The sequence below is a fragment of the Canis lupus genome, chromosome 7 (genome assembly GCF_011100685.1).
Source record: "Canis lupus familiaris isolate Mischka breed German Shepherd chromosome 7, alternate assembly UU_Cfam_GSD_1.0, whole genome shotgun sequence".
In the NCBI taxonomy this organism is placed as follows: domain Eukaryota; kingdom Metazoa; phylum Chordata; class Mammalia; order Carnivora; family Canidae; genus Canis; species Canis lupus.
In genome coordinates, this window is record NC_049228.1 from 42635454 (window position 1) to 42663066 (window position 27613).

General features: G+C 51.6%; 1 protein-coding gene and 1 long non-coding RNA gene across 8 annotated transcripts in view; one reads left to right on the forward strand and one right to left on the reverse strand.

Moving 5' to 3' along the window:
- Nucleotides 1-27613, forward strand: part of KCNN3 (potassium calcium-activated channel subfamily N member 3) — a 133022-nt gene that overhangs the window by 75992 nt on the left and 29417 nt on the right. The window contains exon 1 of one of the 7 annotated variants that reach the window (XM_038543217.1): nucleotides 14596-14642. The exons of the other annotated variants lie outside the window; for them this stretch is intronic. Within the exon in view, the coding sequence (XP_038399145.1) occupies nucleotides 14611-14642 (32 nt within the window). The 5' untranslated portion in view covers nucleotides 14596-14610. Of the gene's footprint in view, nucleotides 1-14595; nucleotides 14643-27613 lie in introns of those variants that run through there. 7 annotated transcript variants of the gene reach the window in all.
- On the reverse strand, nucleotides 12592-15191 carry LOC119872570. Its single transcript, XR_005362383.1, has 3 exons — nucleotides 14955-15191; nucleotides 13382-13614; nucleotides 12592-12876 (listed from the first exon to the last, which is right to left on the reverse strand). It is a non-coding gene; the product is annotated as an uncharacterized LOC119872570 (long non-coding RNA).

The following is a 27613-nucleotide window of genomic DNA, read 5'->3' on the forward strand; positions in this document are numbered from 1 at the left end:
CTCATGGGTGATACTTTGCAATTCTGTATTATCTTTTCGTCTTGGGCATTAACGATGCTCACCAACATTTTCAAGGCTTTGGGAAGTTGTGCAGGGAGGAAACTGGTTTAATTTTGTTTAATATAGATTTTCTCAAAAGTGTTCACCCAGAAATCCTTTTTGTTTTATGCTATTGATGCCTCACTGCCCACTGTGTGGTACACACAACCAGCAGCAGTGTAGCTAGGAACTCATTAGAATGTGGAACCTCAGGCCTCATCCCAGGGCTGCTGAGTACACATGCATTTCAACAAGTGTACCTGGTGACTGGCAGGCACCTAAAAACTTGAGAAGCATGGTGTGGAGGGAACATACTTTGGGAAACACTGTTTCAGGAGCTGGTGCTGAGCAAAGAGGAGGATGTGGCCTCACGGAGAGACCCACCTGCAATGCAAAGTGCCAGCCCCTCTAAACTTCCATCACTGAGGCTTGAGGGCCAGACAGTGCCACCTCCTCCCACTGTCACCTCAAGCTGCCTGCGAGGACTCCTGTCCCTTTCAGGCTAGCCCTTGATATTCCTTCCAATCTGAGTTCCCATGTGGAGTCTGAACACCTCTGTTAGAAACCTAGATTCTCTAAGTTGCTGTGAGACCTTGGGCAAGTCACTTGACCTCTCTGGGCCTCAGCATTCTTGCTTTATTTTTTATTTATTTTTAAAGATTTTATTTATTTATTCATGAGAGACACAGAGAGAGAGGCAGAGACACAGGCAGAGGGAGAAGCAGGATCCATGCAGGGAGCCTGATGTGGGACTCGATCCCGGGACTCCAAGACAACGCCCTGGACCAGAGGCAGGCGCTAAACCACTGAGCCACCCAGGGATCCCCAGCATTCTTGTTTTAAAATGAGGATCTCTTCATTTTTTAAAAAATGATTTTATTTATTTATTCGTGAGAGACACAGAGAGAAAGAGAGGCAGAGACGCAGGCAGAGGGAGAAGCAGGTTCCATGCAGGGAGCCCGACGTGGGACTCGATCCTGGATCTCCAGGATCATGCCCTGGGCCGAAGGCAGTGCGAAACCACTAAGCCACCGGAGCTGCCTGAGGATCTCTTCAGAAGGAAGGAAGAGAAGTTCACTTGAGAGACGTTATTTTTATTACATGGGGAGGCCCGGGCAGGCACCCTACATAGTCATGTGGACCCTGGCAGTCTCCTTTAACTTGCTCATTGCTGCATCACCAATCTTCCATGCACCTGTGTCCCAGCAGAGACAAGAGGGATGAAGGAGAGTTAGCTGAAAACCTCTCACGTGGGTACATTGAACCAGATTTCCCACCTATTTTAAGATGTTCTGTTTGCAGATATTTCTTCCAGATATTTGGCCAGTAGACTCACTGTCAAGGGCGTTCTTCTGCTGCAGGACAAGGGCCCCCAAGCATGACAGGGTCAGTCCCTGCTGGCAGTGCTGGGTTGGGAGACACTTCTTGTGTACAGAGCCCTGGGGACTAAGAACCCCACCTCAGGGCAGCTGGTGCTGCAGCACCTACTCTAGGAGAGGCTGCATCTCACGCCGCCTGGTGAGCCCTTCCTGGTGAGCACTCTTTGCAGTGGGGAAAGCCTATGCGTGGATCCCAGCCCCACATCCTCTACATGCTCCTGGCTGAGCCACATCCGGCTGGTCATGGCACCTCTCTGGGCCTCAGTTTTGTTACCTGCAAGCTGGGGTAGTGACACCTACTTTCCAGGATTTGTCATTGGAACAAAGCGAGTAGTGTGTGGCCCTGCCAGCTGTAGTACGGCAATGGTGGGAATCCACCGTAACAGTGGAGCGCTCTGGGGAACCCTTGAGAATTCTGTGGCTGCTTTGGATAATGAGAAGCAGCCAGTTCCCACCCCAGGTGGGCCCCTACTTTCCTGTTCTACTTTCCAAACGGTTGGAGCTGAGTCTATAACAACTGTGACTGAATTTGCAAAGCCCTTTCCGACATTTAAAATGCTCCGCAGCCTGACACCCGGCCCGCTGGGCATGTATGCTCACCTGTGCTCACCCGTGCTCACTTGTTCAGATGAACGAATGAACTGGGCTCAGACAAAGTGTCTGCAAGTGAGATTCATTGTTTATTGAACCTGCCACAAGTCGGTGACTATTTTTACTAGCATGCTCCCAAAGTACTCTGTTGCCTTGTACTTCGCGTGGAAGGGCCTGCAAGGCTCCCGAGTAGCCCGCCAGGCCTCTGCCCAAAGACACAGCTGGCCCAGCTGAAGGCCGCAAAAAGCAAGTCAGAGCCCTCCTGGAGCTGCCCCTTCCCCAGCCACCCCTTGACCAACGGTTTCTGTTCTTATAGACCTGGGGCACACCACCGCCTTGTCCCTTGTGTCCCAGCTGGCTGCCGGTCCTGTGTGACATGCCAGCTGGGTATCACCTCTGTGGCCTTCCAGTAGGCCTGTGGTGGAGGGGCCACCAACATCCCCATTTGAGAGCTGAGGAAACTGCTGGCACCACCGGCCTGAGGTTGCAGAGCCAGAGCTGGAACTCCTGGCTATCTGTCCCTGTCCCTAGGCTGGGGCTCGAGCTCATGGGGAGGCTGTGGCCTGGACTCCCCTGGGGACTCCCCAACATGAAGGGCTCACAGCCACATAGGCTGGTGCTTAGATGCCGGGACTCTGCCGTTTGTGCACTCGCCCTTTCATCACTGTCCTCGGGGTCAATTTCATGGTGAATTCCAGGGTCGCCGTCCTCTGCCCCTGCATGCCCGCCTCGCACCGGCCCCCTTCCCTCCAGCCCCCTTCCCTCTGTGGGGACTGGCCAGTGGTCGAGAGCTGCCCAGGCAGAGGGAGGCTGGTCAGCGTAGGAGTGGAAAGGCCCCTCACCTCGGCTGCCCTGCTTGCTGCACATGCCCAGGCACTAATGCTGAGAGCGGCCCTAGTAGAGCTCCTGCTTGAGACTCTTGCTCAGAAGTCTGGCCTCCGTGAACACATGTACCTATCAGCAGGTTTTCTCCTGCTCCAGGGAAGCACTTCTCTTACGGTGGCTGAGGAGTTCCCTTTAGAATGTGGTGTAGATGACCACTATCCTTTCGCAGCGTCCAGCACTAGGCAAGACAGGCAGAGCCCCTGAGACCGGAGCCTGTCGATCACAGACTGGCAAGTGGACACAGGGCTGTTTGGGGGCACATGCGCAAGATGGCCTTGGTCTCGCTTAGCTGACCCGACGATGGCTCTGTTGCCCCAGACGGCGGAGAGGGCACATGACTCGCCTGGGGTCACATAGCAGTGTGGCAGGAGAAACCACAGGTTCTGGAGAAACCACCGTCTGCCAACGCCTAGAACGGGGCGGCTCTTGCAGGCCAGGCTTATCTCCGCTTGTATACACACACTCCTCGAGTTGCCATGGAAATCCCTCTTCAGCAAGACGCAATTTAGAAGACATTTCTCATTTCTTAGGTTGACTTTTATGTGACAGGAAAGGTTTCTCGTGTTTCCTCCTTCCGAGGAAGGGGAAGTTAGCAGCCCGCCAGCGCAGTCCGCTCCGGTTGCTGGGAGGGCAGGGACAACAGCAGGCTTGTTTTCCTTGGACTCGGCATGGCCTTACATCACGGGCGGCAGGCCCGGCAGCCCGGCACTCCCGTTCCCCAGGATTCTCCTGGCCGCCTGCCCGCCTGCCCGCCTCCCACAGGCCTCCCGGAGCCCATTGGAGGAAGCTCCTCACTAAACACTGTTACACGCACACACAAGCAGCCGAGCAGGTGGAGGGCCCTGGTCCTCGGGCCACAGCTGGACACGCGTGGACAATGGGCTTTCCTGGCCCGCCCCCCCAGATGTCTGCCAGCTTACCCCCGGGTTCATGTCCCTGCGGGCGGCCCCAGGGCCTGCAGAGCGCAGACACGGTAGACTGTTTTGTGATCCCAAGCCAGGGTTTGTAAACCACCTCCAGCCTCCTGAATGGAATCCCTTTGGACGTTTCCTCCTGAAGCTCCAGGCTCTGCAGGCAGCCAGCCTGTCAACAGGTCTTTGTGGGTGATGCTGTGAATTTTTGTCTATTTCTACATATTCGTATTTTTATGAGGAATTTGATTCTGGAGGCCCTGGAACTGGAGAAAACAACTCCTGGCCCAATCTTTCTCTTGTTTGAAGCCACCCTTCCCATGGGAAGATCAGGAGAGGCTTCCTCCTCTACCCTCTGCCTTGTCGGCCACCTGCCCCAGTCTGGTCTGCACCAGAGAACAGCCCCCCCACCTGTGTCTCCTTCCCCCAGATTCCTACCTTGAGCTCCATGAAAGGAGTAGGGACATGGTCTACTGTGAGACCCACACTATGGGCTTGATACCAGCCCTTGTGGGCCGGGCGGAGCTGAGAGCAGGGCCGTGGGTTCTCGTGGGCCCCTCGAGTTTGGGGCCCAGCCACCAGCATGGAACACACACCCAGAGCCCCACTGGGACAGTCAGAACTACTAGTAATAGTTATTGCTATTATAAAACTGAAGTTTTTTTTTAAAGAAAAGATTTATTTATTTTTTTTATGAGAGAGAGAGTGTGAGCGAGGGGAAGGGCAGAGGGAGAGGGAGCAGGAGACAAGCAGAGTTAGGAGTCTCTCATGTTTTGTCACCCTCTCTAATTTTTCCCACTCATTTTCTCTCCTTTCCCCTATAATCCCTTTCATTATGTTTTATCTTCCCCATATGACTGCCTGGTTTTAAAAGCTTGCAAACTGCTGGTGTGGTGAGGACAGGAAAGAACCCACGCATCAGGTGAAGCCTGCCCTCTAGCTGAAGGAAGCAGTCATTGCCCCTGGGAGAAGCGGGGAGCCCAGGGGGCTCACGTGCCAGGGTGTGCCAGGTCGAAGCTGATCCCCCTGGGCCATGGGGAGTTCCTGGGCAGGGCGACGGGGGAGGGTGCAGATCCTCCTGGGGGCCCTGCAAACACACTCGCTAATTAAGAAAGAGGAAGGTCATGGTAGATCATCCTGAGAGCGGCTGGGAGGGAGGAGAGCCTTAGGAGGCTCTCAGGCTCCCCTAATGGTGCAGGAGGCTATGATTTCTGCACAGAGGGTGAGGGAGCAGACATGACAGGGAACTGTGTGTAGTTCATATAAGCACAGAGTTCCAGAAAGCTAAAATTGTTTTAGTATAAAGAACGTTCACATTGGAGGCTACTGGATTTTTTAAAATGTGGAATGTGGAGGACGAGCTTAAAAGTCCTTTTAGAATGTAGGACAGAACAGAGTGATGAGAAGGTGGATGGCAGGTCAGCATCGGAGGCTCTAGACTTAAGGCTAAGCCCAAGGACCAGAGGAAGAAACCAGAACAATCTGGACAACAGCATAATCAAAGACATACGCCAAGAAAACTTTCCTAGACCTGGTGGCCTGAGGGGGAGGGGTGGAGGGACTGGGGTGAGGCAGGTGGGAACAGGCTGTTCTCAGAACCGGGACACAGTCAGGTCCAGAGATATCCTAATCAACTCATTTTCTGGAAAGTTTACTGAAACCTAAGTTTCAGCAATCCTGGCCACGTGGGCAGCACTGAGCAGACTTTCCTCAGGAGCCCTGAATTGCAGACACGAGTGTTGTTCCTGTGGGAGGCAAGAACGGGTCATCCTTGGAGTTTTTTGGGTTCAGAAGGTAAACAAGCTGCGTGTTTTGGGGAAATGAATCACAATTAAGGTCTTAATGCAAGGATGTAAAGTCGGACAGGTAGACAGCACACAAGCCAGGGAACCATGAACTCAAGGTACATTTAACCATGACTGCAAAACCATGTTCTAAAGGAGGTTCTGGAAAGAGTAGATTTATGATAAAAGATTCCATGACATTTAAGACCCTCAGATTATAAAATCTAGAGAAGGCTAAAAATGATTAATAAAAGCATGCTAAGTTCATCATCTTAGGTGGAGAAGAGAACTCTAAAAGCCTTATCACTCGATTTAATAATTAGAGAAATATAGTTTAAATCATTTTTTAAACCTAAAGTTAACCACAGGTAGAATTTTGACAATAGCATACAACAGCATCAACCCAGTATTCAAGTCACCCTCACCCCAGCTCCGTGAGGTGTGGGGGCCACTGTGGTTGCCAATCTCTGTGGGAGGAAACTGAGGCACAGAGAGGTCAAAGCAGTGTGCTGGGTCCCAGAGCCAGGGAGTGGTGGACCCAAGACCTCAGGACCCTGCCCGAGAGCCCCACTTTTCCCTACCTTGAGGATGTGCACTCTCCACATCCCTGGGTGAGTCATATACACGTCAGAAACAGAAAGACCAAAGAAGTAGGAAGAATTTAAAAACAGAGAAAGCATGAAAAAACAAACTTACAATCTATAACATCTAACATAATTGAGTTTCCCTCCCCTGTTAGGAGGCAGTGTCTCTTAGGATAGGATTTAAAAGCAAAATTTGATTTCATGCTGTTTACAGAAGACGTTCCTAAAGCGTAAAGACCTAGAAAAATAAATGAATAACAGAGATTTATTAGGGAGTACAAACCAAAGGGTGATTGAGTAGAAGTCCTCATTTTAAACCAACTTAAATTCAAAGCAAAAAGCATTAAATGCTTTAGAAGGACTGTTTAATATGAATAAAAGTACCATACACAGTAAACTGTGAACTTTTATGCAAAAACAAACAAGGAGATCAAGACCTGAATTAACTGTTTTAACAACCTAAATATTGAATACAAAATACAATACAATACAATAATACATCTTCTTTTTAAACTTTCATGGAACATTTACAAAAAATCAATCAACTTCTTGGCCACATGTTTCAAAATATCAGAAAAAATCTTCAGACATATTCTCTAACCACAAGGCCATAAAAATTCAATTAAAAGAAAACTTTTTAGGGGAACTTTTGAAGTAATCTCCTCAGCTACAACTTGGCCAAAAGAGAATTATTCAAACTACCATTAAAGACTATTTAAAAAATTACAACGATGACTCTGAATAGCCAAACTCAAAGTGTGACCAAAGTTGTACACGCAGGAAAAATATCCTGGAAGTTTTTTATTAAAAAAATAAAGCATGAAAATAAATAGAATAAATTGAAATGCATTAGGAAACTAAAGCCTTGGGAGAACAGATTATAAGACAGGAATTAATAAAGTGAAAAACAGAATTTATATATCCAAAAGATACCAACTTCTAATAAATCTAATCAAGTAAAGCTGGAAAACACAAAAAGGAATTTTAAGGGGTAATAAGTACTGATTCTGAAGATGTTTTAATAAATAAATGAGAATAGCTTAACTTTATTTGAAAGAGAAGACCATTGAGGGGGACTTTGCTGGATATTAAAATATTTATAAAACAAGTAAGTCCCTATGGCATTACTGAAAAATGAGTAATGACAGATCAATGAAACCTACTGGAAAACCCTGAAATAAACCCTAGAATGTAAGAACTCAATGATGAGAAGGAAAACCAGTTAGGAAGCCATAGGTTTTCCAGTAAATGTTCATGGAGAGATTGGAGGTTAGATACCTGGATGAAAAACCAAATCAGAGCCCACTCCTTACCAGCCACCAGCAAAATTCCAGGTGGATTAAAGAGTCAGATGTGAAGAAGAAACCACAAGCAAGCTCCAAAAAACAAAGTGAACATTTAATCAGTCCTGCGATGGGAAAGAACTATCATGCCTAAAATCTCAGAAGAAACATGAAGGAGAAGACTGTTGTATCTGCTTACATCCTACGTATAATTTTAGATTTCTGTCCTCCAAAAAATACACACTTATTTTAAAAGCAAATGTTACACTAGGGAAAATATTTGCAGCAAACATGAGGAGAAGTAAATATCCCTCTTATGCAAAGAAGTCTCAGAAGCTAATCAGAAAAAAATCATCTCAGTTTAAAAAAAAAAAAGGCTATACATAACACCAGACAACCACCTTGGAAGAAACACATACATCCAGCTTCACTGGTCACAGAACCACAAATGAAGACTACATAGTGATGGTATCTCCTCTGGAATTGACACAAATTTAAATGAATATGATGCAGTGCTGGATAAAGCTGCTATTGCTGGGGGGGGGGGTCCCTCCCACAAGGAGTAGGGTGCAAGAGGAGAAGCTGCCTGGGGAATACAGACAGCAGGTCTGGTGGAGGGGAGGGTGCTTCTGTGGAGTTTGGAACTGCAATCAGTAATTCCCTTCCAGGAAGCTGTTCTAACAGAATAATCAATTGATATTAATGTTCTTTACTATGTCACCTTCTCTGATAGTGGAGAATAAGAAACCACATAAATGGCCAGGATTTGAGTAGTTAAAGGAATGATAGCACATCTGTGAGATGCACAGTTAGGCAACAATGTAAAAAATCAGCCTTTTGAAGCCCATAAGGCAGGAAAGTAGTTATTGTATAGTATTTGAAAAAGGAGGACAGAAATAGTATTACATAGGGTATCTCCAATTTAAAATCAATACCAGATCCATAGAAAATGCTTGGAAACACATAATACTACAGTTTTTCTGTGGGATATTACATGTGATTGATTTACCCATTACATGTATTTTCTACAATGAAAACGCATGACATTGTGCTCGTGTTTATGTTTTGTGGAAAGAGGTAGCAGTTGCTTTTTTCTCCCTCTGTAAAATCCCTCTTCATCTTCCACAGGAACTCAAATTTCATGTGAACAGGGCTTGGAAAGTAAACTAGAATGGCTCAGGTTTTACATATAATTTTTCTCAGAAGAGAGTGAAATTCTTCTGAAGGCTCCCTGCCCGCCTGGCAGCCAGCAGCCTTAGTGGGCAGGGTGGCCTCCATGAGCCACCTGAGTCCTCTCTCCCTGGCAGGTGTGTTGCTTACAGCCCCTTGGTGCCTGTGGAACGTTCCTGGAAGGACCTAGAGCTGGTGTCCAGGCGGGTGGAGTCTGCAGGTGAGGTGTGACCAACGCATGGCTCCAGGGGCTCTTCAGCATTGGCTAGGGGGCTAGGGGCTGGCCGGACTCAGGGCCGCCAACGTGGACAGGTGGTTCCCATGGGGAGGAGCTGCTGTCGGGACGCGCACAGGCAAGGGCCGGAGGGCTGGTGTCTATGCACTCAGGATTCAGGAAGTCAGCAGTGGCTTGGGGCTGGGCCTCTGCTCCAGGGCTGCTCCCCTATACCCGCCCCCGCAGCCTGCCTTCTGGTGCCAGGTGCTCCTCTGACATTCCCCCACCTTTACTCTCCTACAGCCCACTTTCTCTTTCCCAGTGACTGTGATTCAGCAAGTCTTTCCTCTTCTGTATTTGCAGTGATTTATGCTCTTTGACATTTAAACATGAAATGGTTCATCTGTGACCAGTGTATTCATACTTTCATATTAAATAATAATAGGTTACTTATATAATAGGGATGACAGTGCTTAGGAGAAGGAAGAACTGGGGAAATGATGAGTGTCCGTAAAGTCAATGTCCTGAAGCAGGAAGTTTGGGATGCGCAGGTGCCAAGTGAACTCCCTGTTGCCTTAGGTGTGACTTCTCCATCCTTCCCGTCAAGTCAATCCCCGAATTACCCCAGCCTGGGTCCTGCTAAACTCTGGGTTTCCCTAACCTCCCTGCTGGGATGGGGCCAGGGTCCGTTTGCCTTCTAGATGTTGCCTTTGGTGGAGCAGTCTAAGGACCAGCCTTCTTTGTCCAGCTGGGTCATTCCAGCCCTTCCCCACTGGGATATGAGAGACAACAGAGCCCACAGAAACGGCTGGAATGACCATGTTCTCGGTTCTGCCAGGGGCAGCACCCCGCTGTGGGTGCGTGTGTCCCAGGGAAGCCCAAGGGCCTGGGGCCAGCGGGGCAGGGTCACAGTCCCAGGGGACAACAGGACCACACATCCTGTTAGGGCTGGAGTGGTCTGAGTGAGCTAAGGTGAGGAAAGGGAGGAGTTCCTGGAGGCTGCATTAGTTCAGTTACGTGGGGGGCTGGCATGAGTCAAGACAGGAAAACAGCATTCTGTCAACTTTTCCACTTCCAGTTGTTTTTTTGGTCCCTGGTGACCCACTGCACCCTGTGTTGCTGGGCAGGTACCCAGTGGGAGGGACTGGGCCCTCAGCCACAGGCCTTCTCCATGTGTTGCATGGCCCAGATTGGGCCGGGGTGCTCCCTCACCACCCTGGGCTCTGTGTCCCCTCCACGCCACCACCCACCCCGTGGGGCCTACAACCCCGGTTCTCCTAGCACCATGGGGATGGTTTCATGAGATTTTCTCCCTCCATTTAATACAGACTCCACTGCCCCACAGACCCTGGGAGCTGAGCTGGGAAACAATGTGGGCAAGAACAGGTCATGCTCCAAATGGCCCCTGACGGCACCCTCCCCTCAACTCTCCAGTACCTGCCCCCACACTGCCTAAGAGTTTAGGACTAAGTAGTGTCTCTGGGAATCCACAAGCCCTAACACATGTGGTCATGTTCTCTCAGGAGGCTCATGGGAGCTGCCTGCCGACAAGGACCCTGCAGGCCGACCCCAGAATGGGGCACAAAGTGAGTTAGTAAAACTCCTTTTGGCAATTTAAACATGTTTTAACTGAGCCCCACACACAGCAGCGTCAGTGTTCAGAGGTTGAGTCTATAATGGATGTGGCCTGAACTCAGGGCAGGCGACAGTTCGGTTCCTGGTCGTCATGTACTTAACTGGCCAGAGTCGTACAGCTTCCACTGAACACACCCTGGGACGGGAAGCTCACCACTTCAAAAGACCATTCAGTCCGTCTACAGACAGCTCTGACATAGAAATATCTTTCTAATATTGGTTGAAATTAAACTCCGTGTTGTTTGTGACTTAGGTCCTAACTCTGTTTTCTGTTATCAACACCAAAGAAATTCAGGCAACGGGCTGGTAGTTAAGCCATTGCCCTCTGGGCAGGTATGGGCTTGGGCCCTACTTGGGCTCTTAGTGACAGGTGACCATGGACAAGCTAGCCTCAGGACATCTGAGAAATGGGATAATTCATGGGAAGCTCCCAGTGGAGGGCACAATGAGTGGCACACCATGAGCCTCCAGTGAAGCAGGCTGGGGTCCCCCTTCCACCCAAGACCCTCGGTGTTGGAGAACCAGTCTCATCTTCCTGAAATGAATGGTCTCTGCTCCTTGGACAGGTCCTCATGGGACTCTGTTCTGACCAGACTCCCGCTCCTGCTCCTCTCCTCCCTGCTCATCTGTGTCCCCACAGAGTGGGCCCCAGACTGAATCCAGTGCCCACGATGGTAGCAGCCTCTCATTTTCTGGATGTTACCCTCCATAACTATGTTTAATGCAGCTTGAGGGCAGCCTGCAGGGATGGCCCGGGCCTGTGGAATAGGTACAATGTCCTGGGGATGGTGAACAGGTCCCGGGGCCTCTGCTCACGCTTGCTTGGCCTGAGCCCTGTGGCCCGGCATGGCCCACCACCTGATGGGAGCTGCAGCGGAGGCTGAGGCCAGAGGCTGCTCAGAAATCATGTGGGGGTCAGGCAGGGCTCTAAGGTCTAGATGCTCCTGTCCCGCTGCCAGCTTTAGCAAGGGGTGGGGGCCTTTTCTCTGCCTTGGACCTCCCTCTGATAGGATGGAGCACTGAGTGTTGAGGTCCCCTCCCTGGCTCTCTGCACCATCCTTCCAGGCTGTCGTCTACCAACTCCGCTTCCCTGAACTGGGCATGCTGCTCCGTCTGTCATCCCTGTCATCACGCCCGCCCCCAGACAACCATCCACGGACACATGCGTGTGCCGTGCCTCCCAAGCCTCTCCCCTGAGGGGCAATGTTCTATGACAAATAGTTTGCTAAATCATGATGTTATAAATCCTATGGAGTCTAACTATCCAGCAGGCACTGTGTTAGGACATAAATACACCTTAGAAAATAAAACATGACCCTCATGGAGCTTATAGTCCACCAGGGAAAACTGATAATGAGAAACAAATAAGTGATTTCAGATCTATCCTGCAGCCTGTGAAGGAGTTAAAACACATGGTTGCAATGACTTTTTTTTTAAGTAATGGGGTTGGAGAGCAATCCTACTGAGTGGGAACCTGCTCGGAAGGTCGTTCCAGGGAGCATGTGTGTCAGCTGAGACCCGATAAGCCATTTACAGACCAAGGGGGTGAGCTTTCCAGGAAGAGGGAACAACATGACATGTACACCAAAGGTGGCGAAGAGCGAAGAGCGTGGTGAGGAGTAAGCAGGAGGTTGGGGGGCTGAGGGCATGTGGCTGTGGCAGAGCCTGGGCTGCATGGAGGGGGTGGTGCCAAGGGCAGCAGGAAGCCTCCAAAGGTGTACAACTAGAAGAGCCATATACAGTCTGGCTCGTTCTAAGCATGTGGCCAAGGACCCATGTGGAGAATCCACTGGGAGCAGGGAAGAAGCCACTGGGGCAAGGAGATGGGTGGCCACTGCAACCTCTGGGGAGGGGGCAGGAGGTGGGACTGGCCAGCACTCTGAGAGCCGCAGGCTGAATCACGTGCATTTTCTCACACGTTGAGTATCTTGGACATTGAGTTTCTGTTCAGAGTCAGGCCACCTCTAGTTTCTCTCCATCTCTGTTTTCGTTTTTCAGGAGCTTTCTTCCTTAGGGCTAGCTTTTGGCTGCAAGTGACAGGAAACCCCCAAATAATAGTGGCTTAAGCAAAAGAGAAGTTTCTTTATTATGCAAAAGAAGCCTGGAAAGGGTCAGTCATGAGCAGGTATGGAGCTCCAGAGCATCAGGGACCCAGCTCCTTCTCTCTTGTTGCCCTGCCAGCTTTGGGTCATGGTTTCTTCCTCTTACTTCAAGAAGGCTGCAGGAGCTCCAGCCATCCCATTTTTACCTTCTGTCATGCAGGAGGGACGAAGGGAGAAAGTCAGATATGCTTTCTCTCTAAAGACGTTTCCTGGAAATAACACGTCATTTTCATTTGCATTCGTTGGTCGATTACATGGTATGTATCATGGAGAGCCTTGCTCACTCCTAGGTTCTTTTGCTGGGGACAAAAGGGAGAAGAAGGGCTCTTGGGCCGTAAGTACCTCTCAGGCTCGAAACCACACACCATCTTGCACCTGTGCCCACCTCCCTCCAGCTCTATTCAGGCATCAAGCCCTGCGGTTCTCACTCTGTAATCTCTCTAACACGTCTCTTCCTGCCACCTCACACAGGCCTGGCGAAGTAGCTTCTCTGGCTTCAAATCCTACCCCTAGGTATGACCTGCTCCCCTAAAACCTCTCACTGCACCCCTAGGAGATCAGTCCGTATTCCCCATGTTAACGTCCGGGCCCTTGGCAGTCCGAGGCAGTCCTTGTCCACCCCTGATAAAACCAGTTTGGTTCCATTTCAGTAACATTTGCAACAATTATAACACCACCTCACCTTTCTAAACGTGAGGCTTATTGTGTGTGGAGTCGGAAGCAGTGGCACTGAAGTCAGAAAGCCCAGACTCACAGCCTCACGTATCATGGGCCAGGCTGTGTGGTCTTGGCCAAGTCACTTACCTTCCATCACCTGAGACTGGTGCCTGGGCCTGTGGCTGGATCCTGGCGGGCAGTGGGTCCTTTCTGTCCCTGGGTCTCATTCTTCTGATATCTGAGATTGGAGCTACAAGCTGTCTTACCCACGTCCTGGGGCGGGGTGGGAAGGTGGCGGCAGGTGTTGTGAAGCTCCAACAAGAGACGGCGTGAAAAGCCAGGAAGGCCATAAACCACAGGCCTCCTGCTCTTCTCCGGCCCTGGGACAGGCGCAGACAGGGAGAGGTTGAGGCCCATTCAGGAGGAGAGGGCCTGGCAGCTCAGCCATGCTCAGGGACTTGTCCTGTCCCCCGGCTGGCAGGGCGGTGGAGACCTGGCACCTGGGGGCCTGCCTGCCTGCTGCACAGCTCTCAGGGTGTTTGCCAAACTGGAAGGTTGTCTCATGTGACTGTGTTGGGGCCAAGGGAGAAAGAGCAAAATGTGCAAAGAAAATGTAAGGGTTTTTGTTGTTGTATTTTTTTTTTTTTTTTTTCCAGTTTGGGCTATGAAGTCACTTTACAGTTTGTGTGAGGGCATCTCTCTGGTACCTAGACGGAGACTGTGATTGGTACTGGTTTTTAGTGGAAGCCACTTCCTGTTAGCGGGTGCAGGTAATAAAGCCCATTGTGTTGAATGCCACACGTCGGAGTGGGGGTGGGGGAGTGACTGGCTAGATGGGTTTTGGAAAGTATATGTCAGAATTAATAAAGTAAACACTTATATTGTCAAACTTACAGAGTTAAGTAAACGTGAATATAGTTAACTGGATATGGCTTTATAATTATTTTGTCAAGTTTAACACATGAAAATGTTCCCACTTAGTTACCAGCGTCCTTAATTTGTTTTGTTCCTGTTTATAATTTAAACTGTGGGTTTTATTTAGGGATAAATGCGTCTTGAGGCTTTTCATGATTTTAGAAATTAGACTGTACCCTCCTGAGGTTGCCAGACTGTCTCTGTGGCCAAATCTGGTGAAGCACAAGGGCTGGCAGGGCTGTGGCAGGGCCCGGGGAGCTGGAGGAGGGGGGAGCCATCATATGTTAAGTGCTGCATTCTCTGTACAGCATTCTGCTAAACCCTTGCAGGAACCTTTTATAGTATTTTCTCCATGTCACTGATGGAAACACGGGCCCAGGGCAGTGCAGGCCTCGCTCACTGTGGCGTGAGGTCGCTCATTTGATTGTTTCTCCCCCAGCAGACGGTGAGTCCGTTAGGAAATGCCCACCGGAGTGCCCAGCGCCTGCAGGAGGTGAGTAAGGAAGGAAAACCATCTGTTGCTCACAGGTGGTGCAGGCTGCTGCCCAATTAGGGTGACCCTCCTGCAGGCCCTCCTCTGTGGCCCCTGGCTGCTGGGCACCACCAGCCTGGCCCTCCTGACCCACGCAGGGCTCTGAAGTTTCAGAGCCCTAGGCCACTGGACTAACAAGCAAATGAACCTGTGCTGGGGTGAGCAGGTGACCACGAAGGCCATGGAGATCCTTGTTTCAGGGTAGTTGTGTTTCCTGGAGGGTCTGTGGGGAATTGTGCCGTCGCTCAGGCTGCATTTATTAAAATCACTTACCAAGTAAAAATAGGAGCCAAGAGATGTGTGTTTGCCACGGAACTGTCACTATCAGTGGCCCCGACGCTAATCATGACTAATTTGACCCAAAAATAAATAAAGGAGGCTTCCCTCCATGTCTCCTTCTCTGTCTCCCTCATGCCAGTGAGCAGGTTTTCCTCCCTGTCTGTTTGCTTCCTGGCATGTAGACAACTGTCTGGCTGCGCCTTCGCTCTCCGAAGCTCCGCGCTCCCTCCTCTGCGGGTTTTGTCCAGAGAAGGGTCAGAGGTGGGTTGTAGTTTCCAGGCAGTGTCTGTTGCCTGGCAACGTGTAGAGAGCATCTTCGTGACGCTGCTTCCTGTAAAGCAGAGGGAGGCCGGCGTCCAGATGAAGGAGCCCAGGCCCTGCTGAGCTGCCAGGGGGCAGGAGGGCATAGAGGCAGCCACTGGTATGGTGGCCCGAGCTCAGTCGCCATATCCGCTCACCGTCCCCTGCCCTGTCGTAGGACTCATGCGTGTTCAAGGGCCAACGGTCTCCTCCAGGGGCCAGGAGAGGCTCCATGTAACATGGAAGTCACCTGCTGCAGCTCCTGGCAGCGGGGGGCAAGGGAGGCTGGGTCAAGGCCAGTCCCCCCTGAAGGTATCATGTTCCCCCCCAGGACACCAAAGGCCACCTATCTGTGGAGACCCCTGGTGTCTGTGTTTGTGGTCGGGACCCAGCCACAAGCTCTTCAGAGACAGGGCAGGGGATGCGAGGCAGAGCGTGATCAAAGGAACCTCCACCATGGGGCTGGAAGGGGCTCTGGAGCTCATGTAGCCAAATTCTCCTGTTTTACGGATAAGGAAACCCATGACCAGAGGAGAGAAGTGGTAGAGAATCTGAGCCCCTGGTGGAGGGTCTTGGTCCTGGGCCCAGCCGCTGGCACACATGGCTGGTGCCTCGGGCAGAAGGGGCGGCTGGGTGGCAAGGGGCACAGAGCGCTGGGCCCGCCACTCCCTCTGCAGCCTCACCTCTATCTGGAAGGAGTGAGGCTTGCTGTGCTGGAGGCAACCCAAGACTCAGTGACTCCTAGGGACAAAGATGACTCAACAGGCAAGGTGCCTCCTGCCATCTCAAGTGTGTGTCCATGTCTTTCCGTCCCTGAGAAAGTCCTGGGCCTCTGCGCCAACAGTCCCTGGGAGGAGCCCATTCTATGGGCAGAGACCCTTGGCGCAGCCACTCCTGTGTTCACAGGACATGGTCACCAGTGGACCGACTCAGGACAGGCCTCCTGGGAATCCGTGTCTTCGCAGATGCGGCCCCTGAAGGCAGCCAGGGTGGGAGCCACAGCGACAAGGGGTGACCTGACCTGTGCCTTCAGGCCCTGCAATGAGAAGGGGCCTCCAGCGGCCACATCCCCTCATTCTGCCCCTTGCCGTCCTCTAGCTCGAGAGGTGGAGGGCAGTCCTGCCCAGCTGCATCCTCTCACGGCTCCCAAGGCCGCAGAAACAGCAGGGAGGGGGGGCGTCTGAGCCCCTTGGCCCGCACCCCAGCACATGAGCCTCTCCTCCCAGCTGTTCTCTGAGATCTCAGGGCATGCCAGGAAACTCCAGGGATCTACGAGTTCCTCCTGGTAGACCCCTTCCCCTGGCGGGAGAGCCGGGTGTGCTGGCCAGCTCCAGTCCTCTCTCCGATGCTGAGCTTAAGGATCAGCATGATTCTGATGCATCCCAGGACTTCCCACATGAGGTTTGACAGTGGAGCTGGTGGGCCTGGGCCAGCCCTGGGCTGAGCTTCCCCCAGACTCATCCCCCTGTAGGCAAAGCCCAGCCCCAGAAGGCCAGGGCCTGTGGCACCTACGTGCCTAGGCCTGTGGAAAGAGGTCAGAGATGGCCACACCCTATATGTTGGCAGCAGGTACCCAGGAAGCATCCTGCAGCCCAGGCCATGCAGCCTGGTCCCCTTCTTCCAGGCACCTACTCTCCCCTCTAAAGGTGAGGCTATGCAAGTAGGGCTCGTGTTCCTGACCTGGAAGCCCCACTGCTCTGGGAAACAGCAGCAACAGAACTTCCCAGGGCATTTCTTCTACCCTCCTCTTTGTTCCTGCCCCCAGGGTGGTCCCTGCCTCCCTTCCACACTCACACTGCCCAGGCAAGCCTGCAGCTCTGTGCCCTCCTCAACACTGGCTTGCCTGAGGAGCTGCCTGCCTTTAATTCCCTTTGGAAAGTATAACTGAGTGGGGAAAGACCCCCTTTTTTTCCTTTGAGGCTCCAACCAGGACCACTGCCTACGCAGCATTGCCCTCCAGGAGGCAGTGTTCACATGGACATCTCCGTGAATGGCACTCCCTGGAGTTGCACCCTGCACAACCTACACTGCAGAACAGGGCAGCCCTGGCTCTGGCTTGCTCCCTTGTAAGGCCAGCTCATTGATATACAAATCCAGGATCAGGTGCCCAAGAAAGACAGGCACCCCAGCAGCTTCTGCTGTGGACCTCTCTGGGCCTCCACTTCCTCAAAGGCAGGATCAATGTGGTCGAAGATGGGGCTGTGGAATCAGCCAAAGCCAAACTCTCACTTAGGCTCTACCATGTGGTAGATGTTTTATTCTGTGCAAGTTCCCTAATATGGCTGAGCATGAGTTTCCAATTCAAGAAAACAGGAAATGACGATCCAAAACTCATTATCATGAAGGTTAACTGAGATAATGTTGCATGTGGCCACACTTGACAAACAGTAATGATTATTCCTATCTTGTAAGATAGAGCTATATATGCAGTCCTACCTACCTCACAGAAAGTGTCCCAGAAATAAAATGAGATGAGAAACAGACCACCTCTAAGTTCTTGGAGGAAATGCCTTACGAGAATCCCAACCGTTGGGATTCTTGTCTCTGTGAGTGAAGAAGTCAGAACTTTGCTTCCAAGTTAGCGCTGATGGATGGTAGATGTCGAGGCAAGCCTTGACCAGGAGTGGACGCTCACATGTGGCCACCCAGGTCGGCGGAGCTGAATGAGGGCCTGGGGCCCACAGCAGGAGGGCAGCGAGGCCGGGTTGGAGTGTCACTCCCCAAGACCCTGGCCTCCTGGGCTGGCTCAGGCCATGCAGAAGGGTGAACCCAAGAGCACATGCACCATGAGAGCCCATGGTGGGAGGTGATGGAGAAGAGAGAGAGAGGATGAGGGAGAAGCTGGAGTGCAGAGTCTCCAGAGGAACCTCAAACCTTGAACCTCAGAAGCAGTGGGGAGGGAAAGAGGGAAACAGGGCCCGGGCTGCAGGTGGCCCAGCAGACAGGCCAGAGGTGCCAACACCTCACGGGCTCCACTCCTCCACGTCCAGGCTGGTGACTATCTGCCCTGCCTCTCCTCTACCTGGAGGCCCCTCCCACCTCACCTCCCCACTACTTGCCCCGGGTGGCCTCAGGGTCCTGTCCTAGAGAGTCCCCGCCAGGTGCACCATGCCGTGCCATCCCCAGTGCTTGTCTCACTTGCTACTTGGCCTTTTTTGCTTTTGCGTCAGCCTTCTTCATGGGAAAGTATGTTTCATGAAGCAGGTGCCCAGCCTGGCACGTGGCAGGGGCTCATTTGTAGCCATCGGCTACAGGGACTCACTCAGCAAGCCCCAGACATGCACCGGGCACCGAGCAGGGCCTTGCACTCGACCATCAACGTGACCCCTTGAGAGACGTTTGTCTTACAGAAGGGAGCCAGAGAAGTGGCTGGGATGTGCACCCTGTGCCCTCTCCGTGCTCCACCTCCAGCCACCCTGCAAGACGTGCTTCCCATGCTAAAGTGCTCCTTCCAAGCATATTGTTTTTCTCCATTTTCATGCATTTTTATTAAACATTTCCAAATCAGGAAACATGGAAATATTTTTTAATAAGAAAGAAAACATTGCAAATAGAGAAACTGACTCAGAAGGATCTGCCAGATGAGCCATCTGGTTTTTAATTTAATAGCCATTCAGAGAGGCTGACAGTGCTCCCCTTTGTGAAGGAAGCAGCCTGTGGAAGGAATGCTGCCTCCATTTGCAGACTGGAGAAGCTGGACAAACAGAATGCGGGGAGGAAGAGACCCAAGGGATGAGAAATGCACATGGAAGAAAGCTGAGCTGGGCGTCCTTGCTCAGACGTCCCACCACGGCTTGTCAAGAGAAGTTGCATCCACATGTGACACCAGCCTGATGTCCTGAGTCTTCCATGTTTGGTGAAAGTCTGCACAGAAAACTACCAGAGGAGACATGCGTGCCCACACATCTGTGAGAAAATCCACATCAAACTGTGTCCACAGAGGGGAAACAAGCCGTGTCTGTGTGGTGGCACATTGTAGCTGGTTTGTTGCAGCTGTCGTGCTTTGGGCTGGTGGTGGGTTTCTCCCATTTTATTTTATTTTTATTTTTATTTTTAAAAAGATTTTATTTATTTATTTATCCACGAGAGACACACAGAAAGAGAGGCAGAGGCAGAGGGAGAAGCAGGGTCCATGCAGGAAGCCCGATGTGGGACTCGATCCTGGGTCTCCAGGATCATACCCTGGGCTGAAGGCAGCCGCTTAACCACTGAGCCACCCAGGCATCCCTCTCCCATTTTAAAAATAAGTGGAGGCCTTGCACCCAATGCTGGTAGCTCTTGGGGCTCGAAAGAAAAGATTAGATTTGCTTTGGAAAGATCCAGAGCTGCTGCCCTGAATTACCAGGTAGAAGGAAGCACCCTTCCTTTCCTAAATTCAAGCCAACTCTTAAAAACTAGGACAGTAGCCACATTGATAAAGCAGAGTGACTAGTGAGCACACCACCCTGGGCATGAGGGCTGGCAGGCTCGGGACAGCCTGTGTCCCCAAGGCCGTTTATTTCACATTTCAAGATGTTTATTAGGGAAATTGTTTCTAAGAAAAGAAAGAACTTTATTATTTTTTTTCTTTGCTTGGATGTGAATTCACCTGCAGCCACAACAGGTAGCGTGGCCCATCAGCCACTCACTGTTTACCTGACTTCACGTCAGTGGCTCTGTCCCACCCTGCAAGCATGTCTCAGAGCCTCCGAACCAAGGCTCGTGGAGTACCCTTGGAACACGGCGGGGATTCCCCCCGAAGCTGGATCACACCCCTAGCCTTCTAAGGGTGCTGGATAATGAGTTGATGGTGTGGACAGTCTGGACAGAGGCAGAGGCAGGGGTAGGAGTAAAGCCCAGAGTTCATGAGAGCTCCTCCTCAGAGTCAGAGCATGAGGGCTTGCTCACAGTGGCTGCTATGGGGCAAGTGCAGAGCCTCCTGGCCACTGTCCCACTGGCGGGGCCGAGCAGGTGCTGTGCTGCCAGAGCTGGAGGCCCAGCCCAGGCACCCAGATACTGCCACCTACCCCACCCTGCCCCTGCTCACTGCAGCTGCCATTCTTAGGGTCAGCTTTTCACTGTCTTCTCTGAGAAGCTGGTTTGGCCAGTTGCTCTCTTGGGTTCCTCACTGCTTTGCGATCACATCGGGGTAGGAGCCCCTGTCCTGCAACCTTGTCCTGCTGGCTTGTGATAAAGACAAAGTGGGATCGTTTATTCATTCATTCGAGTGCTAGAAACACAGCAGCAAAGTACAGAACGTCCTGTCCCTGAGGTTTCCATTCTTATGGGGCCAACGGTCAATAAATACAAGAATTAGCCCAGTATGTATGAGGTGGGGGCGGGGAAGAGTTTGTGCATGGGGACAGGGAGGGGCGGGGCAGTAGTGCAGTCATGCTGGGGGTGGATAGGGAAGCCCTGCTGAGAGGCTGACCTGAAACCATTGAGGCAGCACCTTCTGGGGAAGAGGGATGGGGAGGACCAAAGCTGGAGGCAGGAGTAAAGCTGCGTCCTTGAGCATTGGTGCAGACACCAGGTGGCAAGAGCCCAGTGATGAGGAGGTGGCTCCTGGACTCTGGGGTCAGACAGGTCGTCCTGGGCCCCAGAAGGACTTTGGCTTTTGTTCTGAGAGATTTGGGAATTTCTGAGCAGAGAGGTGATGGGGTCTGTCTTACTTTCTGAAGGGACCCCCTGGCTGCTTAGTGGGGTGGTGGGTGGGGGTCGCGTAGGCCGAAGCAGATCAGTTGGGGGATGGCTGTGATAGTCCTGGTGAGAGGATAAGCCTGGACCAGGTGAGGGGCAGCTGTAGGGACAGAGGGACTGGCTGATTCCGGGCATATTTTGCAGATGGAGCAGATGGGATTGATAGAGATAAGGAGTCCAAACTGCAAATCACCCCAGAGCGAAGGGGCAGTGATCGATCCAGAGCAGTGGGGCAGCGGCGAATAGAACCTGGGAGGGGCACCTTTGTCTGGCGGGGCAGTGCACCTGTTCTCCTGGATGCCCCAGTCCCCCGGGCTTGAGTCCCAGGTGGGAGGGGCCCCGGTGGGAGGGGCCAGAGTAGAAGGAACTCAGAGTGGGAGGAGCCCAGGTGGGAGGAGCTCAGGGTGGGACGGGTCCCCCGGTGGGAGGGGCAGAGTGGGAGGAGCTCAGGGTGGGTGGCTGGAAAGTGAGGTCTCTGTGGGAGAAGTTCTGGGGGAAGGGACCAGGGTGCAATGAGCCCAGAGCTGGATGGGTCCTGGTGGGATTAGCCTGGGTAGCAGGGGTCCCGGATGGGAAGGGCCCTGGGGGTGGGGGGAATCTGATGGGAAGAGATGGGGTGGGGGGTGCTCATCAACAGGCAATGTCACACCTGTATGGGATGGGACACGTATCCTACGTCTGAGTTTGACAAAGCCCTTCCGTACTGACTCCTCCCCACAACCCGTGAGATGGTCAGGGACACATGACACTCGGCTTCCCTGAAGATCAAACTGATTCTGAGATAGTAAAGTGCTTTGTTCCAGGTCAAGAACAAGTCTTACTTTCTGAGGGAGGAAAGTAGAAAAGGAAATCCATAGGACAGGAGTTGAAAGGCAGGCATCCTGCTCCAGATCTTGCGTTCTTCCCTGTGATAAGGCTAAACTTACACAAGATGTAAGTCCAGGAATCCTAGGATGTAAGTCCATCCTAAGGAAATCTATAGGACAGGAGTTGAAAGGCAGGCATCCAGCTCCAGATCTTGCGTTCTTCCCCTGTGATAAGGCTGGACTTACACAAGATGGTAATAGCTCAATAGCCAACACTTTTAGTGTGACTGGGTGCCAGGTGCTGTTCCATTTGGAAATATCCACTCATTCAGCCTCAACAATAACTCTGTATGCATTGTACAGTTATCCCCTTTTACAGATAGGAAAACTGAGGACAAGGTCATGCAGAAACTAAGGGGCAAAACCCAGATTCAAACCCCGGCAGCCTGGCTGCCCAGCCAGTGCATTCCTGCCATGACAACCTGGGGTGTCCTACACAGGCTGCCTGCAGGCAGCGTGCAGACAGTGCAAACACCAGGTGGTGTGGGATTAGAGGCAAAGGCTCACTCTGGCTGGGTGGGGCTGGTGAGATTTGAGCTGGGTCTTGAAGGGTCCCTGAGAAGGGTCAGTGAGGATAGTGGCGGGCCTGGTGGGAGCACAAGGTGAGCATGCAGCAGAGAACGCTGGAGAGGAGGCCAGATGGAGGAGCCAAGAAGGATGGGCAGAGGGAGAGCAGGAGGAAACCAGGACAGCCAGCCCTGCCAATGCCAAAGAGCAGGCTTCTGAGAAGGGAGGCACCAAAGGTCTCCAAGCCCATCAGTGGGTCAGTTCAAGGGGTTGATGGGTACATGTTGTTGGCGTTTTTGTTGGAGAGTTTAACAAGCCAGGGTCCACAGCTCAGTGGGCTGGGGTCTGACTGTGTGAAGCTGGCCAATGACTGGGAGGTGAGGACAAGGCAACATACTTAGCTTGATCCCTAAAAATCTCCAGCAAACAAACCAGACCCAGGATGAATGACTAGAGCCATCAGATCACTAAGATCCATGTGGAAAGAGTCAAGTCACAGCCATTGCCATGGAGCTGAGCTCACTATAATGGTGAGAACTGACTCTGAGCCCAAGGAATTCAGCAGATGACAAAACTTTACCTGCTGAAGAGAGCAGCTAGAGTCTCCCTAACATGCTTCACTGAACTCATAGAGCAAGCACCACTTCCCCACGGAGACAGAAAAGTAACAAGCCAGCTACAGTCATTCCACAGATACGTACTGAGCACCTGTTCTGCGTGAAGCTCCGAGAACATGTGCAGAACGGGCTGCAAAGAGGTGTATAAAGGAACCACAGGGGTGAAATGCAGGCTGATGGAACAGAATAGAGAGCTCAGAAGCTGCGTTACTTCTGTGTCGAATCCATAGGACAGAGGTGGGAGGGGGGCCAGGATGGGCCCAGGATGATTGGCTACCCACAGGAGAGGAAGGAAAGCATATCCCTACCTCACACCATATGCAAAATCAATTCCAGGTGAATTAAAGACTTAAAGTGTGGAAGGCAATATTCAGTATTCAGAAACATTTAAACATCTCATAACTGCACATAGGGAAGTATTTCTTTAAAAATTATATGTCACTGGCTATACGTGAACAGGATGATAAATTCAGCTGTGGTACAATTTAAAACTTCTAGTCATCAAAAGTACTACAAAGAAAATAAAAAGACAGACACAAACTGAAAAAAGAATTTTCAATACATAAAAACTGACACAGTTCTCATCTAGAATATAAAAGAAACAAAAAGAAAAACAGACAAAAACAAAGCAATAGAAAAATGGGCAGAAGTCAGGAATGATACTCCATAGAAGAGGAAACATGACCCATAAACAAATGAAAGGATACTCAAGGTTTCACCAGAAAAATGCTGAGTAAAAGCATGGTGAGGGACCAGTTTACCCACTAGTTTAGCAAAACTTAACTCAGATGATGGTGAGTATCAATGAGGACATGGAGCAGCAGGACTTGTAGTCTACAGCTGGCAGCAGCCTCATGGTGCTGCCATTTTGGAAAGTCATGTGGCCTTTCCTAATGAAGTTAAGGATGTACATGCCCTAAAAACCAGCAAACCCAGCGTTGGGTGCATGTCCCCATAGATTCTCTAAGATGATGCGCCAGGAACTATGGTTGAGGATGGCAATAGCAGTAGTGCTCGCCAGAGGACAAACCTGGAGAGCACCCATTGTTTGTCAGTAGGTGACTGAGCACACTGCATCGCGGATGGGACAGGAAGCACGGTGGCCACACAGATCACACATATGCTGCGTGCAAGAGCACAGCTCACAGAAGAGCCCCCAATGCCAGTCACCTGTTGCTGTGTGACGAGTTGTCCTGTAAGTGAGCAGCTGCCAATGGCAGATGTTTCCTATCTCATGGTTGCTAAAGGTCGGGAATTCAGGGGCAGCCTGAAAGGGCACCCTGGCTCTGGGTCTCTCTTGAGGTTGTAGTCAGCTGTGGGCTGGGCTGTGGCTTCCTCTTTAGCCTCAAGGGTGGAGGGGGAGGGCCTCTGCTTCCAGGCCCACGCTGTGGGCAGGTTGTGGCTTCTTGTCACCCAGGCCTCTTCGCCAGGTCACCTCCTGGCAGGGCAAGCGGCTTCTCCCGAGGTAGGGATCACCTGAGACAGAGGCTGTGGTCTTTTTATCATCTGTCACCTCCACCACCTTCCATTTGTTAGAAACAAGCTGCAGGCCCAGCCTGCGCTCAGAAGGAGGGGATGACACACGCACGTGAAGGAGGAGGAAGGGGACTGCCCTCTTGGAGTGTGACTTGGAGCAGGCAAGGCCAAACTGTGTGCTGTGTGGGTGGGTGCGCCCATGGGGACACGGGGTTCAGAATGCAGAGGAGGCACCCGGCTTTCCCACAGGCCGCCTGCACAGTGAGCTCAGTGACACCTGTTCCTTCCGATGTTTCATAGTTAATTTCACGTTATGTGCATATTTGTTTTTTTTTCTCTTAGGTTTGGTTTTATGTTTGATATCATGGAAATTATAGAAGGATGCGTTTTAGGGTCAGTTGTTCTGGGCTATTTGTTGCCCTCCTCCAGAGTGGGTACTCCGATGGCCTGGTGCTTGTTAATTTTCGCATACACCTCCCTGTCTCTCAGTGGCACAAGTCTCTTATCTGCTCGCTTTCCATGTGGGAGGTGAGGATGTGGCCCCTGCCCTCCCTGTGCCCCTCCTGGCCCCCTAGACCTCCTCTGGTCACCCTCACTAGCCTCTCCTGATCCTGGTCTGAGATCACCGGCCAACACTCTCTTAACTCTGCTCATATGTGTGCCTTCGGTAAAGCACGGTGACGCCTCTCCTGCAGAACCTCCTGTTTCTCCTGGTTGTGACCTGGTCTGTTCATCTGCTCAGTCTCTGCATATTTCTCACTAATTCATATCCACGTTCTGGCAGCTCTCCAACCTTTTCTCAGGACCTTCAGACACATTCGACTTTTTGTCAGTTTTGTCTTCTTGGAGAAATGTCTCCCAGGGCCTTTGACCTGCTCCAGGCTGGCACTCAGCTGGCATCCAAGGACCACCAGGCCCTGTCCCCCTGGGCCCCGTGCCCCTGCCCACTGTTCCCTGAGGCCTCCCTCCTGCTGGGTCTCCCTCCCTCCATCCATCTCAGAGCTCCCTCCTTCTTGGATCACTCCTTCATTCTGCTGACACAGCTTCCTGTGGCTTCGTGTGAAAAGTGCAGAGGATGCAAATCCCTGAGAGTCCTGCACATCTGAAAATGTGCTCACTTTGCCTGCACATTTAACTGATACCCCAGCTGGTTTGGGAAGGATTTCCCTCCAGAATTTTGAGACCTTTCTTCCATGGCCCTGCTGGCTTCCAGCATTGCTGTCAGCAGGTCCAGTTACCCGAGTTCTGATTCATTGTGTTTGACCTCCCCCTCCCTCCCTTTTTCTCCCCTCCCTCCCTCACTGGCTCTGGAAGCCTCATGGCTCCTTTCCTTTCCCCTCAATGCTCTGAAATTTCGCAATACTGTACCTCAGTGTGAGTCTTTCCATCCACTCTGCTGACAGGGGGCCCTCGATCTAGATACTTAGGTCTTTCAGTTCTGGAAAATTTTTTTTGTAAGATTTACTTATTCATGATAGAGGGGCGGGGGCAGAGACACAGGCAGAGGGAAAAGGAGGCTCCATGCCAGGAGCCTGATGTGGGACTCGATCCTGGGACCCCAGGATCACGCGCTGGGCAAAAGGCAGGCGCCAAACCGCTGAGCCACTCAGGGATCCCCTCTGGAAAAATTTGTAAATGACTTCTTTAATGACTACTTCTCTCCTCTTCCTTGTTTCTTCCAATTCTCTTTCTGAAACTATTATTATTTGAATTAGTAGATGGGTTCAGTGATTTTCTCATATTTCCATCTCTGCCTTTTGGGAGGCCCTCCGTTGACCACCCCCCCCAGCCCTTCCAGAAAGGCCCCCTTGTGCAGCATTGCCTCACGTTTCCCGGGGTCCCCACGAGCTGCTTCTTGCCAACAGTCTGCATGGGATCAAAAGGACTGTTTCTTGGTTTCACTGCCTTGGTCTGTGTCTTTCACAGTAGAGACCCTCAGGTTTCTGGGGACACTTGCTTGTCTGCCATGGGGAAGGGTCTGAGGAGCATATGTGTTTAATTTGCCATCATGTGTCACATGGTTGCCTGTATAATTTCTTTCATAATATTAAAAAGTGAAAAAAAATAGTCCACACCCTAATAATAAATTAATACTAAAAAAAGACACTTTTCCTCCTTGTCCCTTGAAAAGAACATGGTTCTCCAAAAAATTCTCTGTGGCAAAAAGTAGCATGACACGAATATATGGATTTGTAACCAGAGTAAACTGCTGTAAAACGGTGAAAAGGTTTGGAAACTGCTTCTGCCCACCCTCCTGGCCCTCAGTCCCCGGGTTCCCGGACCTGCAGAGGTTCCTGAATGCCTGCCTGCTGGGCTGCATGCGGGGCAGTGGGTGATTTCGTGCCCCCCAAAGAAGACTGCACTCACATGTGACAAGCCATGAGTGAATGGCATCCTTGAAGCCTGCTTCAACCCCAGCACACACTGTTAGCACCCATAGGGCTGTATGTGTGAATGAAAAAGAAACCCATGAGAATTTAAAGGGAATCTGGAGAAAAATAAAACAGTAAGTGGAACATCAAGGTGACGACAAGACAGCTGCCTTCTGCTGATACCCTCTCGGAGCTCTGTTTCTTCCTCTTGGAGGCCACTCCTGCATGAGCAGGAGACCCAGGTCCCGAGGGCTGCCGAGCAGCTAGCAACACTGGGTTAAGCCTTGGGTTTGCAAGGAGAGGGAGACCATGAAGACCCACGAGCATGGCAATGCCAGTAACATCGGCAGAAGACAGGCTGCAGATTAAATCCAGACCCCACAGTCGGTATCCTGGGCTCTTCATTGCACGTCCTCGGGCCTCTCAGACCTTCACTCTTATAGGCGGCTGCTGGAAGAGTCTGTCAGACATTCAGCGCCTTGTGTCCCTTCTGCATCCAAGGATTCAGCCCTTCGGTACCTTCCTTCAGCTCTGCATCAAAGAGCGCTGCAGCCCAGACTTGTGGATGGCTCATCACTCCTCGGTTGGCACTCCGCCCCTGAACTTGTAATCTCTCCCTCTGATCTTTCAGTAGCTGTTTCTCAGACTGACAACACCAGCCCCTCGACGATGACCACCGCCAGCACTGGGCTGGTGCTGCTGGTGGGCGACGCCCTCCCATCGGCAGATCAGGAAGCTGGGGTCCACAGTTTGGTCACTTGCCCGCAGCTTGGAGCCACTTGAGGTGGAGCTGGAGCCAGAGGCCACAGGCTCACATCCCCTCTGCCCTGCGCCCT